This window comes from Panulirus ornatus, chromosome 59 (assembly GCF_036320965.1).
Source record: "Panulirus ornatus isolate Po-2019 chromosome 59, ASM3632096v1, whole genome shotgun sequence".
Lineage (NCBI taxonomy): Eukaryota > Metazoa > Arthropoda > Malacostraca > Decapoda > Palinuridae > Panulirus > Panulirus ornatus.
In genome coordinates this window covers 27,098,383-27,123,788 of record NC_092282.1, presented here as the reverse complement: position 1 = coordinate 27,123,788, position 25,406 = coordinate 27,098,383, and the positions used below count along the sequence as shown (strand labels likewise).

Genomic DNA, 25,406 nt, shown 5'->3' with positions numbered 1-25,406 from the left:
CAGAAGCCATCTTGATAAATGACCTAACAGACTTCTTCCTTATCAGGAATCTCTTATTTTACATTTAGCAGATATCATCACATCACAGCATTTTGAGAGGGGAATTGTGAGCATTGTACTTACACTCTTCCCCAGGATTGGATCTCTGGAACTCAGCTTCATTAAGAAATGCAAAGCATCTAATGCAGAATCACTGAATATACTCTGGAGAAAAGTCTAGATTCTAGGATCAACCTGAAGAGTTTGAAACAGTCTCATGTTGCACCATTCTATAAAAATGGATGCAAAGCAGTCCCAAGAAACTTTTGACCAGTAGCACTAACTTCACTTTTATTAAAGTTGTGGAAAGAGCCCTCAGGTAACCTGACTGAATTTATGGAATTGAACAACCTACATAACCCAGGACAATATGGTTTGAAGACAGGAAGATCTTGCCTCTCTCATTTGCTTAATCTGTGTGATAAGATTGTTGAGTCATATAGGAAAACAAACAAAATGGAGATATGATTTACACAGCCTTTGCAAAAGCATTTGATAGATATGACCATGGTGTTATAGTTCAGGAAGTGCAGAAGATAGGAATAACCAGAAAAATTAGATGTATGTGCAGATTTTAACAAACGTCTCAAAGGATCACAGTTGACCAACAACCCAATTCAGCAGCCTGTGTCCAATCCTGGCTGTGGGGGTAAAGATCTTTGAAGACTCCACGAGGTTGAGGAAGGAATTGTGCTTGTACCCCTTGTTTCTCATTTGCATGCATGACAATGATATGAACATAGGCCACAGTTTCATGTTATCCTTTGCAAATGATTCTAGAATGAGTATGTATGAATATCTTGTCAGTAGAGGAAATTGAAAGGCTACAATAATGTGCAGTAGAGAAGTTGAAAAGTGCACTGAGCAAATACCTATAAAGTGTACCAGGCCAACCAAGCTGTAGGGGCTATTTGGACCAATGACCCAACCATGTTTCAGACCTTTGCATCATCAGCAAACATATTCCGGTAGGATTCTGAACCTTCAGGTTAGTCATTAACATAGATCAAGATTAATGGTCCCATAACTGAACCTTGTGGCATTCTGCTGCTCACCTCAACCCAACTGAGAAAAGGCCTCCTTAAGTTGCAGCCTTTGTTTCTTCTTATTGAGATATTGGAAGTCTTTGATAAATACTACCTCTAAAATCTATAGGTGCGATATGCATAAAAAGAGAACACCTCAAACATCTGGCCAGAGACATGTCAGTACCTTGCAAATGATCATCAGAAACACTGTGGGATGCACGTTTGAGAATTTTGATAGTTCCCTGGACAGATACCTACAAAGTTTACATTGTATATACTTGTAGGCCCACATAACCCTTTCAGCCAAGGCTGTTAGGGCTATATAGGGCTGCAGGCTGTGAATCTCAACAATGACCAATGACCCAACCCTTCAGCCTTGGCCCAGCCTAGGCTTTGGAGGTAGAATGCCCATGAAGGTATTAATTGAAGGTTTATCTCTCATTTCTGCTTGGTAATCCAGCCTCATGATAAGCCTCCCATGTGATATGGTGTCCAATGCATTCTAGTAGTCCAGATTCAAACAGTCCACTTAGCTTTACCTTTTGAACTGGGCTGAGTTCAGTCTCATTGGTTAGTTACCCATGACCTCCTTTCCCTAAGACCATGCAGTCTCTCTCAGGAAATTTCTCCTATGTAGAAAGTCATCCACTTGCTTTCTTATAAGAGGCAAAGAATCTTACGCATCACACTCATTGACTTGCCTCTATTTTAATGCCTGTTCTCATTCTCTACTTATATATATATGTATTATATTTGGCCCCTCTCCATTCCCTTGGCTCTTAGCATCCCTTTTGTGGTATCTTTAACTAATTCATGTGTTCATGTACTATATCCGCACACATTTTAGGGCATGTGTTGAAATATCATCAGGACCATGAGCCTTGTGTGGGTCAAGACCTTTTAGGATTTTGTTGATATTTCTCGAAATCTTGGTGATTTCCAAAACCTCCCAATATTATAAATTATGCACACCAACAAATCAGAGATACAAAAGAAAATGTGTTAAACCTGAAAGCCTTTCAGCAAAGAAGATACATTTCTTAAATCTTCAAGAATACCAGGGAACATACGGGTAAATCAGACTGAAATACATGACAGCCCATCTAAGAAACTATAACTTAAATGCATTGTCTTTGAAGATATAAGGGTACAGAAATATTATTACCTAATTAAACTACTGTAAATTAGTGTAAAGCTACATTCATGTTTTCTAAGAGGCAAGTTGAGTGAATTTATGGAAGTGAACAAGCTACTTAACCTAGGACAACATATTTTCTGGGTAAGAAGATCTTGCCTCTCTTGTATGCTTGAACATTGTTAGGATTTTGTACACTGTGGAAAACAAAGGAAATGCTGATGTGATTCACACAGACTTTGCAAAAGTGTTTGACAAGTACGATCATGGGATATGGATATACAACTTTTTACTCAGACCACAACACATAGTTGTAAACAATACCATTTCCAGTACCCATAGTGAAAAGCTCAGCCCCAAGGAACTGTACAGTACTTCCTCATTCTTATATGTGACACATGCAAACACAAGCCACAGTTTCATATCATTCTTTGCAGATGGTACAAGAGTATGAAAATTGCATCAACAGATGATGCTGAAAGGTTATGCAGAAACATAAATGAAGTCTATCTGGGCAACTGAAAGCAACATGCTTTTCATTTGAGATAGATTTCAACTCCTGTGTTATGGGGATAATGAAGAAATCAAAAACAACACAGACATTATCATAAAGTTGATGAATAATGTGAAAAATCTTGGATTATGATTAGTGTCTAACAACCTAACCCTCAACAAACAACAAAACAACAGTTGCCTCATGCAGAATGATGGAAAGCTGGATCCTGCAGACCCTCAAAACAAGATAAAAAACGATGGCATTATTCAAGGCACTAATTCTTTCTCGATCTTAATATTGTTGCATTATAACATCTTCCAATGAGGTGGATGAAATTGTGCATTTAGAAAGTGTTCAGAGAACGCAAACATCCTGGGCCTAAGATTCTATAAAACTTTGCCTTCAAATATCAGAAACAGAATGGGATGCACAGTAGAGAAATTTGATTGTGCACTGGACTGGTAACTACAGAATGTACCAGACCAGCTAGGCTGTAGGGATTATGTGGATGTACAGGCTGCGGTTTCTGACAGCTTGTTTGACCACCTACCTAATCCAACAGCCTGGGCTGTGGGGCTGAAAGCCTCTGGAAACTTCTGGTATTCACCAGGTATTACACGGATTTTTCCTTTGTTGTCAAGAAGGTTCCTGAGACCAAGCCAACCAAAAGATCTAGAATGGAACAAGAAGGATGCTCCTTGAATAGGTGAAAACTAGTGGCGTACTTTCATAAAAAAGCCACGGTTCATCTGGTAAAGAAAAGGAAACCTCTCGGATGAGCTGATGAACGTAAGCCATAAACTTAGAATGTCATGCAAGACAGAGGAAAAGGATTAAGGGAAAGAGTCATCAGTGAAACAGGAAAAACCCTGGTGAAAGATGACTCGCAGTTACTGTTGCCAACACAGTTTTTTAAACTTTTTTATTTTCTTTGTATGTAAATTGTTTGATATGTTTTTATGAGCACTGTATGTGAAACACTGGGAATTGGGAATCTGGGAAGTGGGTGATGCACTTTTGTTTATAAAGTGTGATGGTTACCTGATGTAGTCATCAGAGGTCTTCTTCCCCCACAGCCAAGGCTGGGGCCAGGCTGTTGGGTTGGATCATGGGTCAACCAAGCTGTTGAAAGCCACAGTTCGCTTGCCCATGCAGCCCCTACAGCCTGGTACACTTTGTAGGTACTTGTCCAGTGCCTTCTTAAACTTCTCCACTATACATATATACCATGGTGTTTTTGATGGTTGCAGGGAAGGTGTTGAAAATTGTTGGGCCCTGAATGTTTGGATGTTCTTCCTTTTTGTTTGCTGCACATTTGCATATTTGGATTTCAGAGGGAATATTTTACAGTCTTCCAGTCTGTTGTGTCATTAGAAAAGGGATCATGCCTTTTAAGAGTTTTCAGGTAAAGATGATGATATACATTTTGTCTTTGTGTTTCAGGGAATACAGTCTCGGTGATTTCAGGTTTCCAGTAATTTAGTTCCATTACCACATTGATGTGTGCCATAAAACTTCTTTGAATACTGATTCTTTATTAAAACAGTAGTATTCTATGTGTGACATATCACTGTAAAAAGTACTAATGTTGGTTTTCCTTTGTATTGAAAATCTGGAGGATCCATCCCACTAACTGTTGTTTTGTTGGCTTAAGGTTAGGTCATTAAACCTCCAAAGTTTTTCACATTATTCAGTTGGTTCATGACAGTGTATTTGTCCATTCAGTATTTTTTTAATTATTTTGATTTCTTTGTTTTCCCTCACACCAAATTTGGAATTTATTCCCACTGAAAGGTGTCTTGTTCTTGTGAGCTTGTTTGAGGACTGGAACTCCCCTTTTTAATTTTAAGTATCTTCCACTACTTTTGATATTTATGCTGTTCTTATTCTAGTATCATCTGCAAAGGATATGAAAATGTTTTTCAGGTTTGCATCAGTCAGTAATACAAATGAAGAATAGGAGAGGTGCAAGTTTAGTTTCTGGGGGGACTAAACATTTATTGTTTAGGCATTGGAATTGGTTTGGTTTCCCACTACATGTTGTGATCATGTTAGAGAAAAAGTGGTATAGCCATCTCTCAATTTTTCAGGTTTTCCCATATTGCACATTTGATGTGCAGTTGTGCCATGTTGACATTTGTCAAATGCTTTTGCAAAGTCCTATCAACATTTTGGTTTTTCCCAGTGCGTTAACAATCTTATAGTGATCAGCAAACTGGGAGAGGCAAGATTGTCCTGCTGTGGCACCATATTGTCTTGGTAATGCAGATTGTTAAATTCCTTGAATTCTGTCAATATGCCTCTTCGGAATCTCCCAAAATTTTATTTTGATCATGTCCAATATCAGACTCCTGGGGGATAATGTCATAATCTAGAACTTTTTGCCGGTTGATCCAGTGTTGCACATGATGTTGGATAACTTTGATTACTAAGATGTACAAAGTGAAAATCATTTGTTTCCTTTTTTTTTAGTTTGCTTTGCTCTTTAGCACAGAGTTGTCGGTAGGAATGTTTAGGCCTTCTGTGAAAGGATAGTTTGCTTGTATCTGATTAGCAGGAGCTGTCAATTTGGTGTCTTCCTCTCCCTGTTTACCTCTGATCATGATGTATTTACAAACATGTTTCTTTCACCATCATTTCCAATCAGTTCTTTTAGATATCCTTCTTATCTTAAACCTTTATATATCACAGTGTCTCTCCTTGATGAACACCCATCTCATACACACATTTGAACCGTAGTTGTACATGCTCTGTTGCCTTTTCAAGTTCTCTCTAGAAGAAACCCAGTTCCATAGGTTATCAAAAAGTGAAGGGAAACCCAACTAAGGTTGACTTCTTGAAGGAATTTTGTCTTTTTGTAACTCAAGTCCCTGTATGTTGGCAAATGTTTTTCTGAATTGATTTGTTGAGTTTCTTGGTATTTTTTCTTTTTTCTTTTTCTTCTTGCCTGAAGTTTACAAGAGATCTAATGTTTGGGTTGTTGGGGTGAATTTTATTTTTCTCAGAATCAGGTCTCCACTTCTTTCACCATGAATAGGTCAGTGAGGATAATTTCTTCTACTGGCTGTTCCTTTTCTTTGTTTCTTTCCATGCTGTAGTATAAGAAATTTTTGTTGGTTTTAGTGTGGCTTAGCCTCAAATGTTTATGTTAAGTGTATATGCAGTTCATATAAGATAGAGTATTCATGATAATTTCCCCACCACATCATGAACCTGTCATTCTTTGTTGAAACAATATCTTTCTTTTGGTGATGAACTGCCACAGTATCTGAATGGGTGAGTCTACGTCTGTCCCTGAAGCTGCATTTACCTTTGGTATGTTGAGAAATATGTTGCTTAACATTTTTTTTTATTTTTTATTGTTAGTCACATGATATACTAGACCTGCCAAACGTGTATTTCCACTTCATAGTATTTTCATACTTTGGGCTTTCCATTTTTTCCTCTTCATTTCATTGTCTCCATGAAGTATGTGTGTGCTTATTACTTCACTCTTCAGATATTCCTTCAGGGCAAGATTTTCATAAAAAGATATCTACAGAACTAGGCCACTTTTCAACTTGGCTTTAAATAGATTTTGAATTTGGAAATGGAAACAGTGTACAATTAACATGTCAGTAAACCCTCAATAATAATTCATGAATGGAAGGAATGATATATTTTATGGAAGGGAGAAATAGTTCAAATGTGAAATTTTAGTCATATTGTAAGAATAAATGAAAAAAGTGTGTTTAGTTTTGGTAATACTCGAAAAGGGCTAAGTGTTTACAGGAGTTTTGGTGAAACTTGAAAATCAAACATATTAGGCTGAAGACCAGATCTTAGCCATTCATACCATGTTTCTTTGAACCACTTCCAGTAGATTTTATGTGAGTAGACTGGAAAATCAGTTTTGCAAAGTGAGGAATGGGTGTATATGTGTATGTTTAAGGCTTCGGTCACAGGCAGAGGTTCCCATCAAAGCCAATCCTTGATTGAAGCCAGAATATAAATAGATAAAAAAAAGAATGCTTAAGGAAAATATTAGTCTGAGTGTCAGAGAAATGGGGAAGGAATTTGTTACATTTGTTAGAAAAGTTTTGAGAAGGCAAAGATTTGCAAAGCCTGACGAGGTATAGAAGGAGACAGATACCAGTGACCCACCCTTCAATGGCTGCACATGAATTAACCAGAGATGTGAAAGAAAACCAGCTGATTAGAATAGAGATGATAGGGTCAAGTTTTAAGATCACTTTAGAAGAACTAATTAGTCTGATTGCTTAAAGATTTGACTCTCACGTATGTATATTTAGAAATGCCTTGATATGAGAACTGTACTTCATGCAAGGACACATCTTTCCTTTGTAAAATTGGTGTAACTGCTAAGAAGATAAGAATCTTTAGCATCTGAACAAGATTCTCAGGTTTTAAATAGGGAAACTTTGCTGTTTGTGAAATATTAAATGCTACAGGATAGATTGAATGTATGATGTTTAGTGTGTTGACTTGATGACAACTGGAATTACCGAACTAAGGAACAACAAAAGATGTAAATAGTTGCAGAAAGAGAAGTACTGTAGGTTGAAATTAGGTTTTTGGGACATAAGGATTTACTAGGTTGCTTCTGCCTTATCAGATAATCCTATCAAATGGCCTTCAAACATTTTGGTTAAGTTGGAGTAAAATAGGAATGTAGTTTAACTGATTTTGTCTGTCAGGCAAATTGGTATTCTGTTACTCTGTGTGACTTTAACTGTACCTCGCATCTGATGCTGTAAACACGTATTCATGAGGTTTTTTGAATCATACCATACCAGACAACAGTTGTATGATCTCATCACTATCCAAACTAGTGTTTTTCATATCCAAAAACAGTGTTGTTATACATTTGGTTTATAGCAATACATATCTATTGCACTGATTTCTAACACATCATTTTAGAATTTGCCCTTGGTTCTAACTCTTGTTCTAGCTCTGCACCAGTTTACTTTAACACACTTTAGGTACACATATAAATGGACTAGTCCCTGACCTTTGTTTATCTCTCTCCCTCGCTTAAGATAGAGTTGAGCTAATGAGTTATGTGTCAAGGAGGGATTCATTAGTGGTACCATATAATGGCCCAACAGGGAAAGTGAACTGAGAATGAGAGATAAGCTGGAAGAAGTGTTCATCCTTGATCATCAACTGCTTACACATCCAGGAGGTGTCAGAACAGCAGTAAGTATGTTAATGGAGAGCAGAACAAATCAACCAAAAATGCCATACTATTATTTCTTCCCTATGATGGCATAATTCAAGGCTGGAATTTTCAAAACACATTTTGCATGTAGAAGAGCAGTGCATTATCACTTTAAGGTTATGTTAGAGATAAATTTATTCAAGAAGGCATTTTAGCTTGGCACAGTTTTACACCAGCACAAAATGCCGTTTTGATGCTTTGTACACGTGCATACTTGATTCTAGAGGTAGTAATTTCTTTAATGTGCGGTTTCTAAGATGATTTAAACACTTATGTTGATAACACATTTGATTGTGCCGAGTGCTGAAATTTAACCCTTTGACACTACATTTTTTCTGTTCCTAAGCATTTGAGGTTTTTGTATCTTAGATATTTTTATCCTTGCAAAATGAGGGAATTGCATAAATGTAACCTTTGACTTTTAATACTCACAGATGAGTTACTGCTCTACTGCTATTAGAGATGATAATGGAGAATGTTGCTTTCATGTATGTGTTGATATCAGAATCATGAAGGTGTTTCACCCATCAAAATGCTGTATTTGGATGTAAAGGATTGTTGTATTTATCATTCAGATGTTCTGTGGCATTCATAGGTAGATAACTGTTGATGACCAGCATGTCATGAATTAAAAACTGGAGAAGAATTGAATGCATTTTTGTTTCCTTGACAACCTCACCTCATTCTTGGCTTGTTTATACTTATTAGCATTCATTCATTCATCTGTCTGCATTTTCAGTATTTTTTCTACTTTTTTATACTCGGAACAATTAGGGTGACAAGAGAAGCTCTCTCATACCTCATTTTTACTTAGTCCACTGCAGCCTCACACAAGTGCTTTGTTGTTATCGAAGTACTTAAATGTATATAGACGTCATTATCTCCCACTGGGTCTTTTATCTCATTCTACAATCCATTTAGTTCCACTTTCTTGTAAGATTTTTCTGGATCACTAAATGCTATATACTTAATCTTGTCCAGTATTTTCTGAATGTGGATTTTTTGATACACATACATATTTAGCATCCATATGTATGATTTTATAGGTGTATTATTTTTTCTTTTTGAATTCAAGAAGCAGCTTATTTATAAAGATGAAAATCTGTGCAATGTATTAATGAGTTTGATCTATTTTTCAGATGCCACACCATCAAAGTGCAAACGTGGCATCCAGTTTGAAGGTGTTACAGTTTTCTACTTTCCACGGTCACAGGGTTTCACATGCGTACCTTCCCAGGGTGGCTCGTCATTAGGGATGTCTCGCCGACATTCTCACATTCGTCAGTTTTCGCTAGCAGAACATGCTGTAGAACAGAGGAGAGCACATCGGGAGTATCTCATGAGATTACGACAGCAACGGTCAGCAAGGGTGAGTACATAGGCTTCTCCAAAAGATATCTGAAAAGAATACTTCCCACTATTCCTCATGTGTTGTAGAAGGCGACTAAAGGAGACGGGAGCGGGGGGCTGGAAACCCTCCCCTCCTTGTATTTTAACTTTCTAAAAGGGGAAACAGAAGAAAGAGTCGTGCGGGGAGTGCTCATCCTCCTCGAAGGCTCAGATTGGCATGTCTAAATGTGTGTGGATGTAACCAAGATGAGAAAAAAGGAGAGATAGGTAGTATGTTTGAGGAAAGGAACTGGATGTTTTGGCATTGAGTGAAACAAAGCTCAAGGGTAAAGGGGAAGAGTGGTTTGGGAATGTCTTGGGAGTAAAGTCAGAGGTTAGTGAGAGGACAAGAGCAAGGGAAGGAGTAGCACTACTCCTGAAACAGGAGTGTTGGGAGTATGTGATAGAGTGTAAGAAAGTAAACTCTAGATTGGTATGGGTAAAACTGAAAGTTGATAGAGAGAGATGGGTGATTATTGGTGCATATGCACCTGGGCATGAGAAGAAAGATCATGAGAGGCAAGTGTTTTGGGAGCAGCTGAGTGAGTGTGTTAGTAGTTTTGATGCAAGAGACCAGGTTATGGTGATGAGTGATTTGAATGCAAAGGTGAGTAATGTAGCAGTTGAGGGAATAATTGGTGTACATGGGGTGTTCAGTGTTGTAAATGGAAACTGTGAAGAGCTTGTAGATTTATGTGCTGAAAAAGGACTGTTGATTGGGAATACCTGGTTTAAAAAGAGAGATATACATAAGTATACATATGTAAGTGGGAGAGATGGCCAGAGAGCGTTATTGGATTACGTGTTAATTAATAGGCGTGCGAAAGAGAGACTTTTGGATGTTAATGTGCTGAGAGGTGCAACTAGAGGGATATCTGATCATTATCTTGTGGAGGCGAAGGTGAAGATTTGTAGAGGTTGTCAGAAGAGAAGAGAGAATGTTGGGATGAAAAGAGTGGTGAGAGTAAGTGAGCTTGGGAAGGAGACTTGTGTGAGGAAGTACCAGGAGAGACTGAGTACAGAATGGAGAAAGGTGAGAACTAAGGATGTAAGGGGAGTGGGGAAGGAATGGGATTTATTTAGGGAAGTAGTGATGGCTCTCGCAAAAGATGCTTGTGGCATGAGAAGCGTGGGAGGTGGGCAGATTAGAAAGGGTAGTGAGTGGTGGGATAAAGAAGTAAGATTACTAGTGAAAGAGAAGAGAGAGGCATTTGGACGATTTTTGCAGGGAAATATTGCAAATGAGTGGGAGATTTATAAAAGAAAGAGGCAGGAGGTCAAGAGAAAGGTGCAAGAGGTGAAAAAGAGGGCAAATGAGAGTTGGGGTGAGAGAGTATCATTAAATTTTAGGGAGAATAAAAAGATGTTTTGGAAGGAGGTAAACAGAGTGCGTAAGACAAGGGAGCAAATGGGAACTTCAGTGAAGGGGGCTAATGGGGAGGTGATAACAAGTAATGGTGATGTGAGAAGGAGATGGAGTGAGTATTTTGAAGGTTTGTTGAATGTGTTTGATGATAGAGTGGTAGATATAGGGTGTTTTGGTCGAGGTGGTGTGCTAAGTGAGAGGGTTAGGGAAAATGATTTGGTTAAAAGAGAAGAGGTAGTAAAAGCGTTGCGGAAGATGAAAGCCGGCAAGGGAGCGGGTTTGGATGATATTGCAGTAGAATTTATGAAAAAGGGGGTGAGTGTATTGTTGACTGGTTAGTAAGGTTATTTAATGTATGTATGTCTCATGGTGAGGTGCCTGAGGATTGGCGGAATGCTTGCATAGTGCCATTGTACAAAGGCAAAGGGGATAAAAGTGAGCGCTCAAATTACAGAGGTATAAGTTTGTTGAGTATTCCTGGTAAATTATATGGGAGGGTATTGATTGAGAGGGTGAAGGTATGTAAAGAGCATCAGATTGGGGAAGAGCAGTGTGGTTTCAGAAGTGGTAGAGGATGTGTGGATCAGGTGTTTGCTTTGAAGAATGTATGTGAGAAATATTTAGAAAAGCAAATGGATTTGTATGTGGCATTTATGGATCTGGAGAAGGCATATGATAGAGTTGATAGAGATGCTCTGTGGAAGGTATTTAGAATATATGGTGTGGGAGGCAAGCTGTTAGAAGTAGTGAAAAGTTTTTATTGAAGATGTAAGGCATGTGTATGAGTAGGAAGAGAGGAAAGTGATTGGTTCTCAGTGAATGTAGGTTTGCGGCAGGGGTGTGTGATGTCTCCATGGTTGTTTGATTTGTTTATGGATGGGGTTGTTAGGGAGGTAAATGCAAGAGTTTTGGAAAGAGGGGCAAGTATGCAGTCTGTTGTGGATGAGAGAGCTTGGAAAGTTGTTGTTCGCTGATGATACAGTGCTGGTGGCTGATTCATGTGAGAAACTGCAGAAGCTGGTGACTGAGTCTGGTAAAGTGTGTGAAAGAAGAAAGCTGAGAGTAAATGTAAATAAGAGCAAGGTTATTATGTACTGTAGTGTTGAGGGACAAGTCAATTGGGAGGTAAGTTTGATTGGAGAAAAGCTGGAGGAAATGAAGTGTTTTAGATTTCTTTGAGTGGATTTGGCAGCAGATGGAACCATGGAAGCAGAAGTGAATCATAGGGTAGGGGAGGGGCGAAAGTTCTGGGAGCGTTGAAGAATGTGTGGAAGTCGAGAACATTATCTCGGAAAGCAAAAATGGGTATGTTTGAAGGAATAGTGGTTCCAACAATGTTACATGGTTGCGAGGCGTGGGCTATGGATAGAGTTGTGCGGAGGAGGGTGGATGTGCTGGAAATGAGATGTTTGAGGACAATATGTGGTGTGAAATGATTTGATTGAGTAAGTAATAATGTGGTAAGAGAGATTCGTTGTAATAGAAAGAGTGTGGTTGAGAGAGTAGAAGAGAGTATTTTGAAATGGTTTAGTCACATGGAGAGAATGAGTGAGGAAAGATTGACCAAGAGGATATATGTGTCAGAGGTGGGGGGAACGAGAAGTGGGAGACCCAATTGGAGGTGGAAAGATGGAGTGAAAAAGATTTTGAGTGATTGGGGCCTGAACATGCAGGAAAGTGAAAGGTGTGCAAGGAATAGAGTGAATTGGAATGATGTTGTATACCGGGGTCAACTTGCTGTTAATGGATTGAACCAGGGCAGATTCAATCCAGAGGTGGGGGGGAACGAGAAGTGGGAGACCCAATTGGAGGTGGAAAGATGGAGTGAAAAAGATTTTGAGTGATTGGGGCCTGAACATGCAGGAAAGTGAAAGGTGTGCAAGGAATAGAGTGAATTGGAACGATGTGGTATACCGGGGTCAACTTGCTGTTAATGGATTGAACCAGGGCATGTGAAGCATCTGGGGTAAACCATGGGAAGTTCTGTGGGGCCTGGATGTGGAAAGGGAGCTGTGGTTTCGGTGCATTATTACATGACAGCTAGAGACTGTGTGTGAACGAATGTGGCCTTTGTTGTCTTTTCCTAGTGCTACCTCACGCACATTTGGGGGGAGGGTTTTTTTTTTCATGTGTGGTGGGGTGGCAATGGGAATAAGGGCAGACAGTATGAATTATGTACATGTGTATATATGTCTATGTCTGTGTGTGTATATATATGAATACATTGAGATGTATAGGTATGTATATTTGCGTGTGTGGACGTGTATGTATATACATGTGTATGTGGGTGGGTTAGGCTATTTCTTTTGTATGTTTCCTTGCGCTACCTCGCTAACATGGGAGACAGTGACAAAGCAAAATGAATAAATAAATGATTTTGGCATTTTGCATGACTGTAATAGAGGTAAACAGGAATAGCCTGCCTTTTATGTTTACACCAGTCCTTATGATAGTTTTTTCTTTCCATGTGTATTTGCCATTTCCTGCTTTAGCGAGGTACCATCAAGAACAGAGAACTGAGCCTTTAAGGGAAAATCCTATCTTGGCCCCCTTCTCTATCCCTTCTTTTGGAAAAGTAAAATTTAGAGGGGAGGATTTGCAGCCCCCCCACTCCCTCCCCTTTTAGTTGCCTTCTACAACATGCAGGGAATACGTGGGAAGTATTCTTTTTCCCCTAGTATTTAGACAAATATTGAAGATAGGCTGTATTTGGACCAACATTATTTGGTAAGTCAAGTGTGCTAGCCTGGCCTCATGGCAAAATCTTTCTTTTGTTGTATATTTCAATAAATCATCCATCCTGTGGTTGGCCATGAACAGAGATCAGGAGTGGATTACTATACCTGTGTTTGTTATGGTTTTCTTCCTTCTTTGAACTGTAGATCAGATGAATTTGTGCAAGAACATCCCAGATGTAGTAATGAGTACCAACAAAGATTTGAGATGTATTTTTTGACATGGATGAGAAGGTTACAAGTAGTGACCATCACATTATTAAACTTTCAGCAAGAATCAAATACTTCAGAGCTTGAACATTATGTTGAGGATAGAATGCACTATGATCTTAGAAATGTCATTTGTTAAAAAGTGCTAGGTATGGGCACAGATGAAGGTATGTGGACAGGCTTGAAATATAAATTTTGAGAAATAGAAGTGTAAACCCCCCTCCCCAAGAAAGACTTGGTCAAATAGAAGATTGAAAGCTTGCAGGTAGAGAAAAAGTGTGAGCTAGTTGTAAATTTCTTTGAAAACTCATCGAAGTAAATTTTAGTTTGTATTTTATCTATTTTCTTTTCTCGAAACTTATTTATTAGCTCTTATTTTATTTTGTATTTTCTCTTCTAGTTCCACAGTGTAGTTTAGATTTAGAGTCTGGGAAAATTGCTTGAAGGAAATATGATTTTTACACTTATAGAGAAATACATTTTGAGAGAAGCTATGATGAAAGTTTTACACATGTATTATCAATGTATGCTACACCTAATTCTATTTTGGCCAGATCATTTAAGTTTATATGCCAGATGGCACACCTAAACTTTGTAGAAAGGCTTTGTCCAGGTTTTTCTAAGAAATGCTATTTTACCTTTGAGACGTTTTGCTGTTTCAGGCCAGAGGTTACATGAGATTGAAATTTGACACATTATGAATTTCTTTATCCACTAGAGCTAATTAGTAATATAATTTCATTTTAAAACTTAACAGGATAAGAATGTCCAACTTTAAATGGTGTTGGAAAATAATGTAAACAGACAGCATGGCACAGATGGAGCAGGAACCTGAGAACAGAGACTTGTAGTGAATTTATCTAATTGATTTTATGTTTTGACTTTTATTTAACTCTTGCTGTAACAGAGGTTTCACCAAATGGTTTCCTTTTTTTTTTTTTATCAAGAAAGCATTTATGGATAATTATGTGGATGATATGCTGCACTTAAGGTTTTAACTTAATCCAGCTTATACAGAACAGGAATATTTTCCCAAGATGAAATGCACTGTTTTTGTATATATAGCTACTTCCTTAATGTAAGTTGCCTCTTTAATATTGGTTTGCTGTGACAGGAGCGGCGAGACAGTAGTAGCCGGGGTAGCAGTTCAGAGGACAGTGAAGAAAACAGTGAGGAGGCCAGTGACTTGTCTGACTCAGAATTGGATGCTGATTCCTACTATTTTCTTCAGGTATGATCCAGTTGTAAGAGGGCATTAAAAGAACCAGTAATATAGAATTGTGATAGTGTTTATATGTCATGCCTGTTGGTGTGGCCCACAGATAAAGGCTTAAGCAGATTATGATTTTTTTATTGAAGGGAAAAGCATTGACCAGGTGTTTTTTTTTTTTTTTTTTTTTTTTAAGAAGAAAGCTGAGAGTAAAGGTGAATAAGAGCAAGGTTATTAGGTACAATAGGGTTGAGGGACAATTCAGTTGGGAGGTAAGTTTGAATGGAGAAAAACTGGAGGAAGTGAAGTGTTTTAGATGCCTGGGAGTGGATTTGGCAGCGGGTGGAACATGGAAGCAGAAGTGAATCATAGGGTGGGGGAGGGGCGAAAGTTCTGGGAGCATTGAAAAATGTGTGGAAGTTGAGAACATTATCTTGGAAAGTAAAAAGGGCATGTTTCAAGGAATAGTGGTTCCAACAATGTTATATGGTTGCGAGGCGTGGGCTATAGATAGAGTTGTGCGGAGGAGGGTGGATGTGCTGGAAATGAGATGTTTGAGGACATTATGTGGTGTGAGGTGGTTTGATCGAGTAAGTAATGAAAGGGTAAGAGAGATGTGTGGTAATAAAAAGAGTGTGGTTGAGAGAGCAGAAGAGGGTGTTTTGAAATGGTTTGGTCACATGGAGAGAATGTGTGAGGAAAGATTGACAAAAAGGATGTATGTGTCAGAGGTGGAGGGAATGAAGAGAAGTGGGAGACCAAATTGGAGGTGGAAAGATAGAGTGAAAAAGATTTTGAGTGATTGGGGCCTGAACATGCAGGAGGGTGAAAGGCATGCAAGGAATAGAGTGAATTGGAATGATGTGGTATACAAGGGTCGACGTGCTATCAGTGGATTGAACCAGGGCATGTGAAGCGTCTGGGGTAAACCATGGAAAGTTCTGTGGGGCCTGGATGTGGAAAGGGAGCTGTGGTTTCAGTGCATTATACATGTGGCCTTTGTTGTCTTTTCCTAGTGCTACCTTGTGCACATGCGGGGAGAGGGGGTTGTCATTTCATGTGTGGCGGGATGGCGACGGGAATGAATAAGGGCAGACTATGAATTATGTACATGTATATTTTTTTTTTTTTTTTCAAACTATTCGCCATTTCCCGCGTTAGCGAGGTAGCGTTAAGAACAGAGGACTGGGCCTTTTTGGAATATCCTCACCTGGCCCCCTCTGTTCCTTCTTTTGGAAAATTAAAAAAGAACGAGAGGGGAGGATTTCCAGCCCCCCGCTCCCTCCCCTTTTAGTCGCCTTCTACGACACGCAGGGAATACGTGGGAAGTATTCTTAATCCCCTATCCCCAGGGATAATATATATATATATATATATATATATATATATATATATATATATATATATATATATATATATATATATATGTCTGTGTATGTATATATATGTATATGTTTAGATGTATATGTAAGTGTATGTGCTGTGTGGACGTGTATGTACATATATTTGTATGTGGGTGGGTTGGGCCATTCTTTCGTCTGTTTCCTTGCACTACCTCACTAATTCGAGAGACAGCGACAAAGTATAATAAATGTAAATAAATATATATATATATATACGTAATTGCTGTTTCTCTCGTCAGCGAGGTAGCGCCAGGAAACAGAAGAAGAATGGCCCATCCACTCATATACACACACACATATGTATATACATAAATGCCCATATACGCACATATTCATACATATACATATCAACATATACGTGCACACATACATACCCACATAGGCAGTGAGAGTGCGTTGCAGTACTGGGATACGTACATAACAGAATTCTTAAAATGCTGTCTAATTACCTCTCTCTATCTCTCTGTCTGCCTTTCTATACATCTGGTCTAATTCCACTTTCAGTATAATGAAGTGAATTAAGTAGATACAACTTCTGCAGCAACTTTTGCACACTTCCCATTGTGGTAAGGTGAAACACTGACTTCACAGTTATGAACCTGCTGCTTACTTATTAATTTTACACACCAAGTTGATGATTCTAGAACATACTCCCCTTTCATACCAATTCCACAGGCAAAATGTTTCCATTAGATGCAGTCATTCCTCACTCATTTTCAACTGAAATATTCCTATCCCTAGTTGATTTTTCTTCATCTAACCATCGCTTCCAATTTTTCTCTCTCCTCCTCCTGGTACAACCTCAGTAATGTGGGAAACAGCAATCAAGTATGAAAAAGAATTGTACAACTTACTAGTAATGCTACCAAGGAGTATTTCTTGATAATGTTTGCCCTCAACTTTTATTCCCCATTAATTTAAGCAATGGAAGAATTGCTGCCTTTTTCCAGTCATCAGGCACCTTGCCACTTTTCCATGGTTCTTTTCATTGTTTCTGGATCCACTTTATGGCAGTTTTGCCTCCATTTTTCTTCATCTTTCTTACCTGTTCATCTGTGCATCTAGTTTCTCCATTATTTAAGAGGGAACACCCCCCCCCCCCTCTCTCTCTCTCTCTCTCTCAGTGGACTGAAATAAAGCATGTGAAATGTCCAGGATAAACCATGAAAGGTCAGTGGGACCTGGATGTGGATAGGGGCTATAGTTTCGGTGCATTACACATGACAGATAGAGACTGCATGCGAACAGATGTGGCCTTTTTTGTCTTCCTGGCACTGTCTCGCTGTATATTGAACATTTTCATTGTCTGCTTTCTCTCTTTGAATTAAGATATTTAGTTATGTCCCACTTATTTTTGATTAGGGGTTGCCTCATGGATGAAGCCGGCTTAAAGAATAATTGATTGGAGAAAGTGCTTCTTCCATGGCTAAGTGAATTAGGTCAACAAGTATTTCAGCATTAAGTTTCTATAGTGAATTTCCAAGGAAATCATATTTGTTGGCCAACAGTTTCTCTAGTTTTGCCTTGTGAATTTGTTACAAATGATTCTTTACAGAATGGTATATATCATTCATATTCTTATTTTTCACTGTTTTCCTTCTTTGACTTCCTCTGCATCGTGTTGAATATTTATTGTCATTCGGGGATTTGTTCAGTTTCTCAAAAATTCTGCTGTCTGCAGAGCTGTAAAAGAATTTTAACCTTGAAATTTACAAATGTTTAAAGATACTGTCTTAATGTGTTGATTTTATTTCTAGCCCTTGCCAATCCGTCAACGAAGAGCCCTCTTGCGTCAGGCTGGAATCTGTCGCATAGAAGGATTAGAGAAAGAAGAATGCAAAGACATTAGGATGTCAAGAGAGATGTGTGGATGTCAGTGCAAAATTTACTGTGATCCTGATACTTGCGAGTGTTATGAAGCTGGGATTAAGTGTCAGGTTAGTCAGTGGTTATTCCGTCTGTGTGTAGAACAACTTTAGCAAAAATACAGTAAATTTATAATTGTGAATTGTAGATAGATTGATCTGTCTATCTATCTATATCTCTATATATAGACCAAGGGCCAAACCATTTTCTCAAATGATTTTTTTCAGGAAGGATGGTACCATAAACTTTGGCCACAGGGCCATTGAAATCAATTTTTTTGCAAGCAGTTTGTAGGTGGGTCATTGCTATAAGGCACCTTTGAAATTGGGTACTCTCTCTCTCTCTACCTACATATTTACCCGTCTATCTTCTTACTTTGGTGGGTAAGATTTCATGTATGAATTGATAACTTGTATATCATATAGAAGTTTTAGGGAATAATGGTTGAGTTAATCTATGTTTTCTCTTTGAATATGGGTGACTAGAGAAAAAGAGCCTAAAAGAATTAACCTCTGCCCATGTTATCTACATATTTTTTCCATACTTGTTCACCATTTCCTGCATTAGCAAAGTAGTGTCGGAAAGACAAAATTCATTCTGTAGCTACCATGCCAGTCTCTCGCAATGGCTTTCATTCTAAAATGAACAAGCTCTGGACATCACTAATCACTACAACATGCAAATGCCGTTTCAACATAGTCTAAAACCTGTCATTCCCACAGTGCAACTACCGTAAAGAAGGCACTGAGCAGTTACTACTATATTGCCCTTTACATTATGCTCTTAGATGCACACATGACTTCACTACAATTTATGACAGTGGAGTTGGCCAGCTTCCTGAGTGCTATAGGAGCCTTAAGGATAGAAGGCACTCATGGGGCAGGAAGGCACACTAAGGTGAAACAGAGCCCCATTTTATGGCCAAGCCTCACAAAACTTTTTGTGGTTACCCTTTACTATTTCATGTGATGTGGTTCAACCCATTGGCAATTTGTGTCCCTGTGTATACCACATAGCTCCAAGTCTTTTTATTCCATACACACCTTTCCCCGAACTGCATGTTCAGACCCCCAACAACTCGATGACTTCTGCTCAATCCTGCCATCTCCTAGGTCCTTTTCTTTCTATAGCTGCCTCAACCTCTGACACAAATATCCTTTTAGTTTCTCATTACTCATTGTCTCCGTTTACTCATACTATTTCGGCATACCACCTTCAGCTCTGTCAGTCATACTCCACCTCCTACCACATCTCTTTCTTACTCGGTCAATCCTTTCACAATTGATCCTCCTCACATCTCACATTGTCCTCAGGCATTTTGTTACCAGTAAGGTTAGAGTTATGTTACCCATAGTGAAAGTTGAATGAGACTGAGGCTATAGACATAACAAAGGGAATATATATTTTAAAAAGTTTGATCATGGTGCACATGAGATGTTATGGAAAGTACCCCATATCAGGTGGTGTATTAGGCTTTAGTTTGAGTATGTTAATGAGAACCACAAATAGTATGGTATTTGATTTATCCTTTATTGGAAATTGACTGACCAAAGTTGACATGGATGGATATATACCAAGAAAAGCTTCATATTTACATTGCTTCTCCATTGTAGGTTGATCGACATAACTTCCCATGTGGATGTTCTCGAGAGGGCTGTGGTAATAGATACGGGAGAATAGAGTTTAATCCCATCCGTGTTCGCACACACTTCATTCACACACTAATGCGCTTGGAGATAGAAAAGCGACAGAATAATCAGCAGCAAGACCAACAACAGCAACAGTGGCCCAGTCAGCCACGAGTCAAGTGGTTGGCTACTTCTTCTGCGCCACCCAATGGATTTAGTAATGGAAGTGGCCTTGCAAGTGGAAACCTGCCATTCTTTGAGGGTGGAAGGGAGCCAAGTGGATTAGCCGTCAGTGATGTCCACAAATTCAACTCTTCTGTCGAGGTAAAAACTTCCTCTCCGGATCGTCCGGGAATGTTCAGTAGTTGTGTAGTTTTTTAGAGTATTTTGGGAATTGTCACATGCAATTATTTGCAAGAATTTGTTATTTTGTTGGAAGTGTAAGTTGTCTTTTTTCCCTTCAATGTACATCTCATTTTTGTGTGATAGGTTTTTTTTTAGACTATGTGCTTAAGCTTGTATTATTATATGTAGCTTTTATGGCATCTATTAAGGTTTCCACCAAAAAGAGTTTTATGTTTGTATAAAAAGACAAACATGTATGCTGTGACTATTCATAGATATGAATAGAATTCCTGTTTAGCATTTTCTGAGCCCGACAGTGAGCCAAGGATACAGTAGCTTCAAGGGTCCTTGTTTAGGCTTGTTTGGATTCAAGAATACATAGAAAATCTTATATACAACTGTCTACAGGGGGTTTCTCATTTGCTAATGACTTGTCACCAGTAGATAGCAGCTTCTCATTCAGAACAGTCTGTCTGTTGACATTATCCATCAGTGCATGCTTCCAACTTGTTACCTTCATCTACCCGCAAGAAATCAGATAGCCTTGGCCTTGTTAACAGAGATTCAACCATAATGTACTCATATGCAAGACTAGTTACTACCTCATAGAGTGCACCCTAAAGATGAATGAAGTTAGCATATATATTAATAGACTTGTGAGCATTTAGTCATCATGCAAGACAACTAATGAAATTTAGAGGCCAAGAAAAAACTGATTTAGTGTACAGGGAAGCTGTAGGTGAGTATCATCGTGTGTAGCTCCTCAGTCAGTCTTGGGGTATTTAAAGTATCTGTCAGGCATTCTTTAGTTGAACAGTCCAGAGGTTCAGCTGCTGAAAAAAGTATTATGATTTGTAAGCAAATGTAATTCAGTGAGAATCATATCTTGCCGATATTCCATTGTAGAGTATGATTGGCAAAATTTTTTACCCAACACACAAAAAAAAAAGAGGGTTAGATAGAGAAAAATTAGTGGGGAGTGAAGAATCAAATTCTGTAGATAGTTTTTTGGCTTGTTAAGACAGCTTGGAAAGATATTGACAGTTTAGTTGTGTAAATATGAAGGTATGTTCAGAGATTGGCAGAAAGACTTCATTATGCCCACACATTCCTTCGTGGGAGCTGGTAATTAGTACAGGATTTGTATTTTCAACAAGGTGTATAGAGCAAAAGTATTTTTGATAAACTGTATTTTTTTTTTTTTTTTATACTTTGTCGCTGTCTCCCGCGTTTGCGAGGTAGCGCAAGGAAACAGACGAAAGAAATGGCCCAACCCCCCCCATACACATGTACATACACACGTCCACACACGCAAATATACATACCTACACAGCCTTCCATGGTTTACCCCAGACGCTTCACATGCCTTGATTCAATCCACTGACATCACGTCAACCCCTGTATACCACATCGCTCCAATTCACTCTATTCCTTGCCCTCCTTTCACCCTCCTGCATGTTCAGGCCCCGATCACACAAAATCCTTTTCACTCCATCTTTCCACCTCCAATTTGGTCTCCCTCTTCTCCTCGTTCCCTCCACCTCCGACACATATATCCTCTTGGTCAATCTTTCCTCACTCATTCTCTCCATGTGCCCAAACCATTTCAAAACACCCTCTTCTGCTCTCTCAACCACGCTCTTTTTATTTCCACACATCTCTCTTACCCTTACGTTACTTACTCGATCAAACCACCTCACACCACACATTGTCCTCAAACATCTCATTTCCAGCACATCCATCCTCCTGCGCACAACTCTATCCATAGCCCACGCCTCGCAACCATACAACATTGTTGGAACTACTATTCCTTCAAACATACCCATTTTTGCTTTCCGGGATAATGTTCTCGACTTCCACACATTTTTCAAGGCTCCCAAAATTTTCGCCCCCTCCCCCACCCTATAAATAAACTGTATTTATTTGTAGTTTAAGATGTTTGCGAATGGTTACTTGCATGCCTCTCCAGAATGAATGCAGCCACATTTATGTAGTTAGTATAATTATTCTTTAGGTTCTAGAACTCCTAAGAAATTGTTCTAATTTGTCAGCAGGTGTTTAGAATTGTAGCACTATAGTATAAGTAAATTTTTTATTTTTCTGCTTGTTGCTGAGTATACACTCAAGCAGTATTGTATATTTACCTGTTAAAAGATTATCACCCATAGTTTTAGGGCAGAGAACTAAATGGGGCACCTTGCAGATGTAGCGTGGATAAGCTTTAGTAATACTTTCAAAGTGGCATCTGAGACATATGTGTCATTGCATAGTAGACAGTCTTTCTCCAGAACTAAGCCAGTATGGTGGGATGATGAAATAAAGTAATTTCCATCATGATGAATTATGTAGATTTGAATAGGATTTCTAAGTTTATGAAAGTATAAGGTGTATATTACTGAAAAAGATGAAAGGAATCCAAAGGAATTTTGTAATAAGCCAGAAGCAAGAGCATCATCGCCCACTCAGTTGGTCTTCTGGTTATGATAATGCTAGAAGCAAGAGAGTCAGCAACAAAATCAGTTGGTCGACTGAGTACAATAAAGCTAGAAGCAAGAGAGTCATCAGCCAGTCAATTGGTATACTGATAATAATGAATCTAGAAACAAGAGTCATCACCCAGCCAGTTGTTTTGCTGATTACAGAAAATGACTTAGCCCAAGACAGTGAAGCTTTGATAAAAATCCAAAAATTTTATATTGATTCTTCTGCACCATTATTTATAATAGAAAAAACAACCCATGCTTCATATCCGGTTACATTATTGAGGAAAACGTTCTACAACATGTAGACATTCAAGTTGAAGGTATACTGCTGTACTTGTGGAATGAAAGAAAATAAAAGACAGACCCAGACAGGTTTTAACTGAAGACAGTGAAAGCTCTTCAGTGCTCTCTTCAATAAGATACTTGCTCTGAGGAAAGTTCCTGAGTAGTGGAAGTTTACTGTTATAACACTGATACTAAAAAAGGTAACAAGTCCCTATCTGAAAATTGTTGCCCAATTTTAGTAAAGTCTGTAGTAAGTAAGCTTGTGGAAATGGTCTCCAGGATGTAATTATGAATTGTGTATAGAGCATTACCTTTTAGTAAATGATTCTCACCATGATTTTTAACAAAATTGTTGGTGTCTGACATGATTTCTTTTATAATATAAACATTATGCATGATAAAAGTAAATTAGTTGATGTCATTTGTTTAGATTTTTGAAACTTCCACATTAGAATTTACAAGCAAAAGTTACATGACAAAGATGGAGTTTTAGTTTGGTGGTTAGGGTATCCATTGCCTGCAATAAGCATATTGGTGATTAATGTTCAAGCCTCAGATTGTGTAAGTGTAATAAATAGTGTACACACAGATTGGTTAGATGTAATAAGTGTTGTGCCACAGGGATCAGGTTTGAGATTGGATCTTTTTTCATATGTTTAAATGCTGTTGATATTGTTCTGTGATATATCAAAAGTTGTACATTATACTAAGCTGGGAAGTAAGTGTACAACAGAAATTGAACATTTACTGCTTCAAACAGACATAGACTGATGGACTGGGCTTACAGATGGCAAATGAATTTGGAAATCAGTAATTTTATGGTTTTACAAATGTGTAATAAAATGATAAGGTCATCTACAATATGAATTTTCTTGATCTACTAAAGGTAATTGAAGTCATCTCTGTAATATTCTCTGGTGGCCTGAAGCCAATGAGAGGTACATAGGAGCAGAATTTAAGTATTTAGGAGCTGTCTTGGGCAAGCTTGTTAATAAGGAAGAAGGGATAAGGGAGAGAGCAGTATAGGTTAGAAGAGTCAGTGGGTCTCTTAGTATACATTGAAATGTATAGGTATGTATATGTATGTATACATTGAAATGTATAGGTATGTATATGTATGTATACATTGAAATGTATAGGTATGTATATGTATGTATACATTGAAATGTATAGGTATGTATATGTATGTATACATTGAAATGTATAGGTATGTATATGTATGTATACATTGAAATGTATAGGTATGTATATGTATGTATACATTGAAATGTATAGGTATGTATATGTATGTATACATTGAAATGTATAGGTATGTATATGTATGTATACATTGAAATGTATAGGTATGTATATGTATGTATACATTGAAATGTATAGGTATGTATATGTATGTATACATTGAAATGTATAGGTATGTATATGTATGTATACATTGAAATGTATAGGTATGTATATGTATGTATACATTGAAATGTATAGGTATGTATATGTATGTATACATTGAAATGTATAGGTATGTATATGTATGTATACATTGAAATGTATAGGTATGTATATGTATGTATACATTGAAATGTATAGGTATGTATATGTATGTATACATTGAAATGTATAGGTATGTATATGTATGTATACATTGAAATGTATAGGTATGTATATGTATGTATACATTGAAATGTATAGGTATGTATATGTATGTATACATTGAAATGTATAGGTATGTATATGTATGTATACATTGAAATGTATAGGTATGTATATGTATGTATACATTGAAATGTATAGGTATGTATATGTATGTATACATTGAAATGTATAGGTATGTATATGTATGTATACATTGAAATGTATAGGTATGTATATGTATGTATACATTGAAATGTATAGGTATGTATATGTATGTATACATTGAAATGTATAGGTATGTATATGTATGTATACATTGAAATGTATAGGTATGTATATGTATGTATACATTGAAATGTATAGGTATGTATATGTATGTATACATTGAAATGTATAGGTATGTATATGTATGTATACATTGAAATGTATAGGTATGTATATGTATGTATACATTGAAATGTATAGGTATGTATATGTATGTATACATTGAAATGTATAGGTATGTATATGTATGTATACATTGAAATGTATAGGTATGTATATGTATGTATACATTGAAATGTATAGGTATGTATATGTATGTATACATTGAAATGTATAGGTATGTATATGTATGTATACATTGAAATGTATAGGTATGTATATGTATGTATACATTGAAATGTATAGGTATGTATATGTATGTATACATTGAAATGTATAGGTATGTATATGTATGTATACATTGAAATGTATAGGTATGTATATGTATGTATACATTGAAATGTATAGGTATGTATATGTATGTATACATTGAAATGTATAGGTATGTATATGTATGTATACATTGAAATGTATAGGTATGTATATGTATGTATACATTGAAATGTATAGGTATGTATATGTATGTATACATTGAAATGTATAGGTATGTATATGTATGTATACATTGAAATGTATAG

At 37.6% G+C, this 25,406-nt stretch overlaps 1 protein-coding gene across 7 annotated transcripts in view; it reads left to right on the top strand.

The window, feature by feature from the left end:
* Axud1 (AXIN1 up-regulated 1) overlaps positions 1-25,406 on the top strand; it is a 164,943-nt gene that overhangs the window by 109,129 nt on the left and 30,408 nt on the right. For all 7 annotated transcript variants that reach the window (XM_071696577.1, XM_071696572.1, XM_071696575.1 and 4 more), the window contains exons 3-6: positions 9,059-9,288; positions 14,734-14,850; positions 17,990-18,169; positions 19,712-20,050. In XM_071696577.1, coding sequence (XP_071552678.1) covers positions 9,059-9,288; positions 14,734-14,850; positions 17,990-18,169; positions 19,712-20,050 — 866 coding nt within the window. The remainder of the gene's footprint in view (positions 1-9,058; positions 9,289-14,733; positions 14,851-17,989; positions 18,170-19,711; positions 20,051-25,406) is intronic.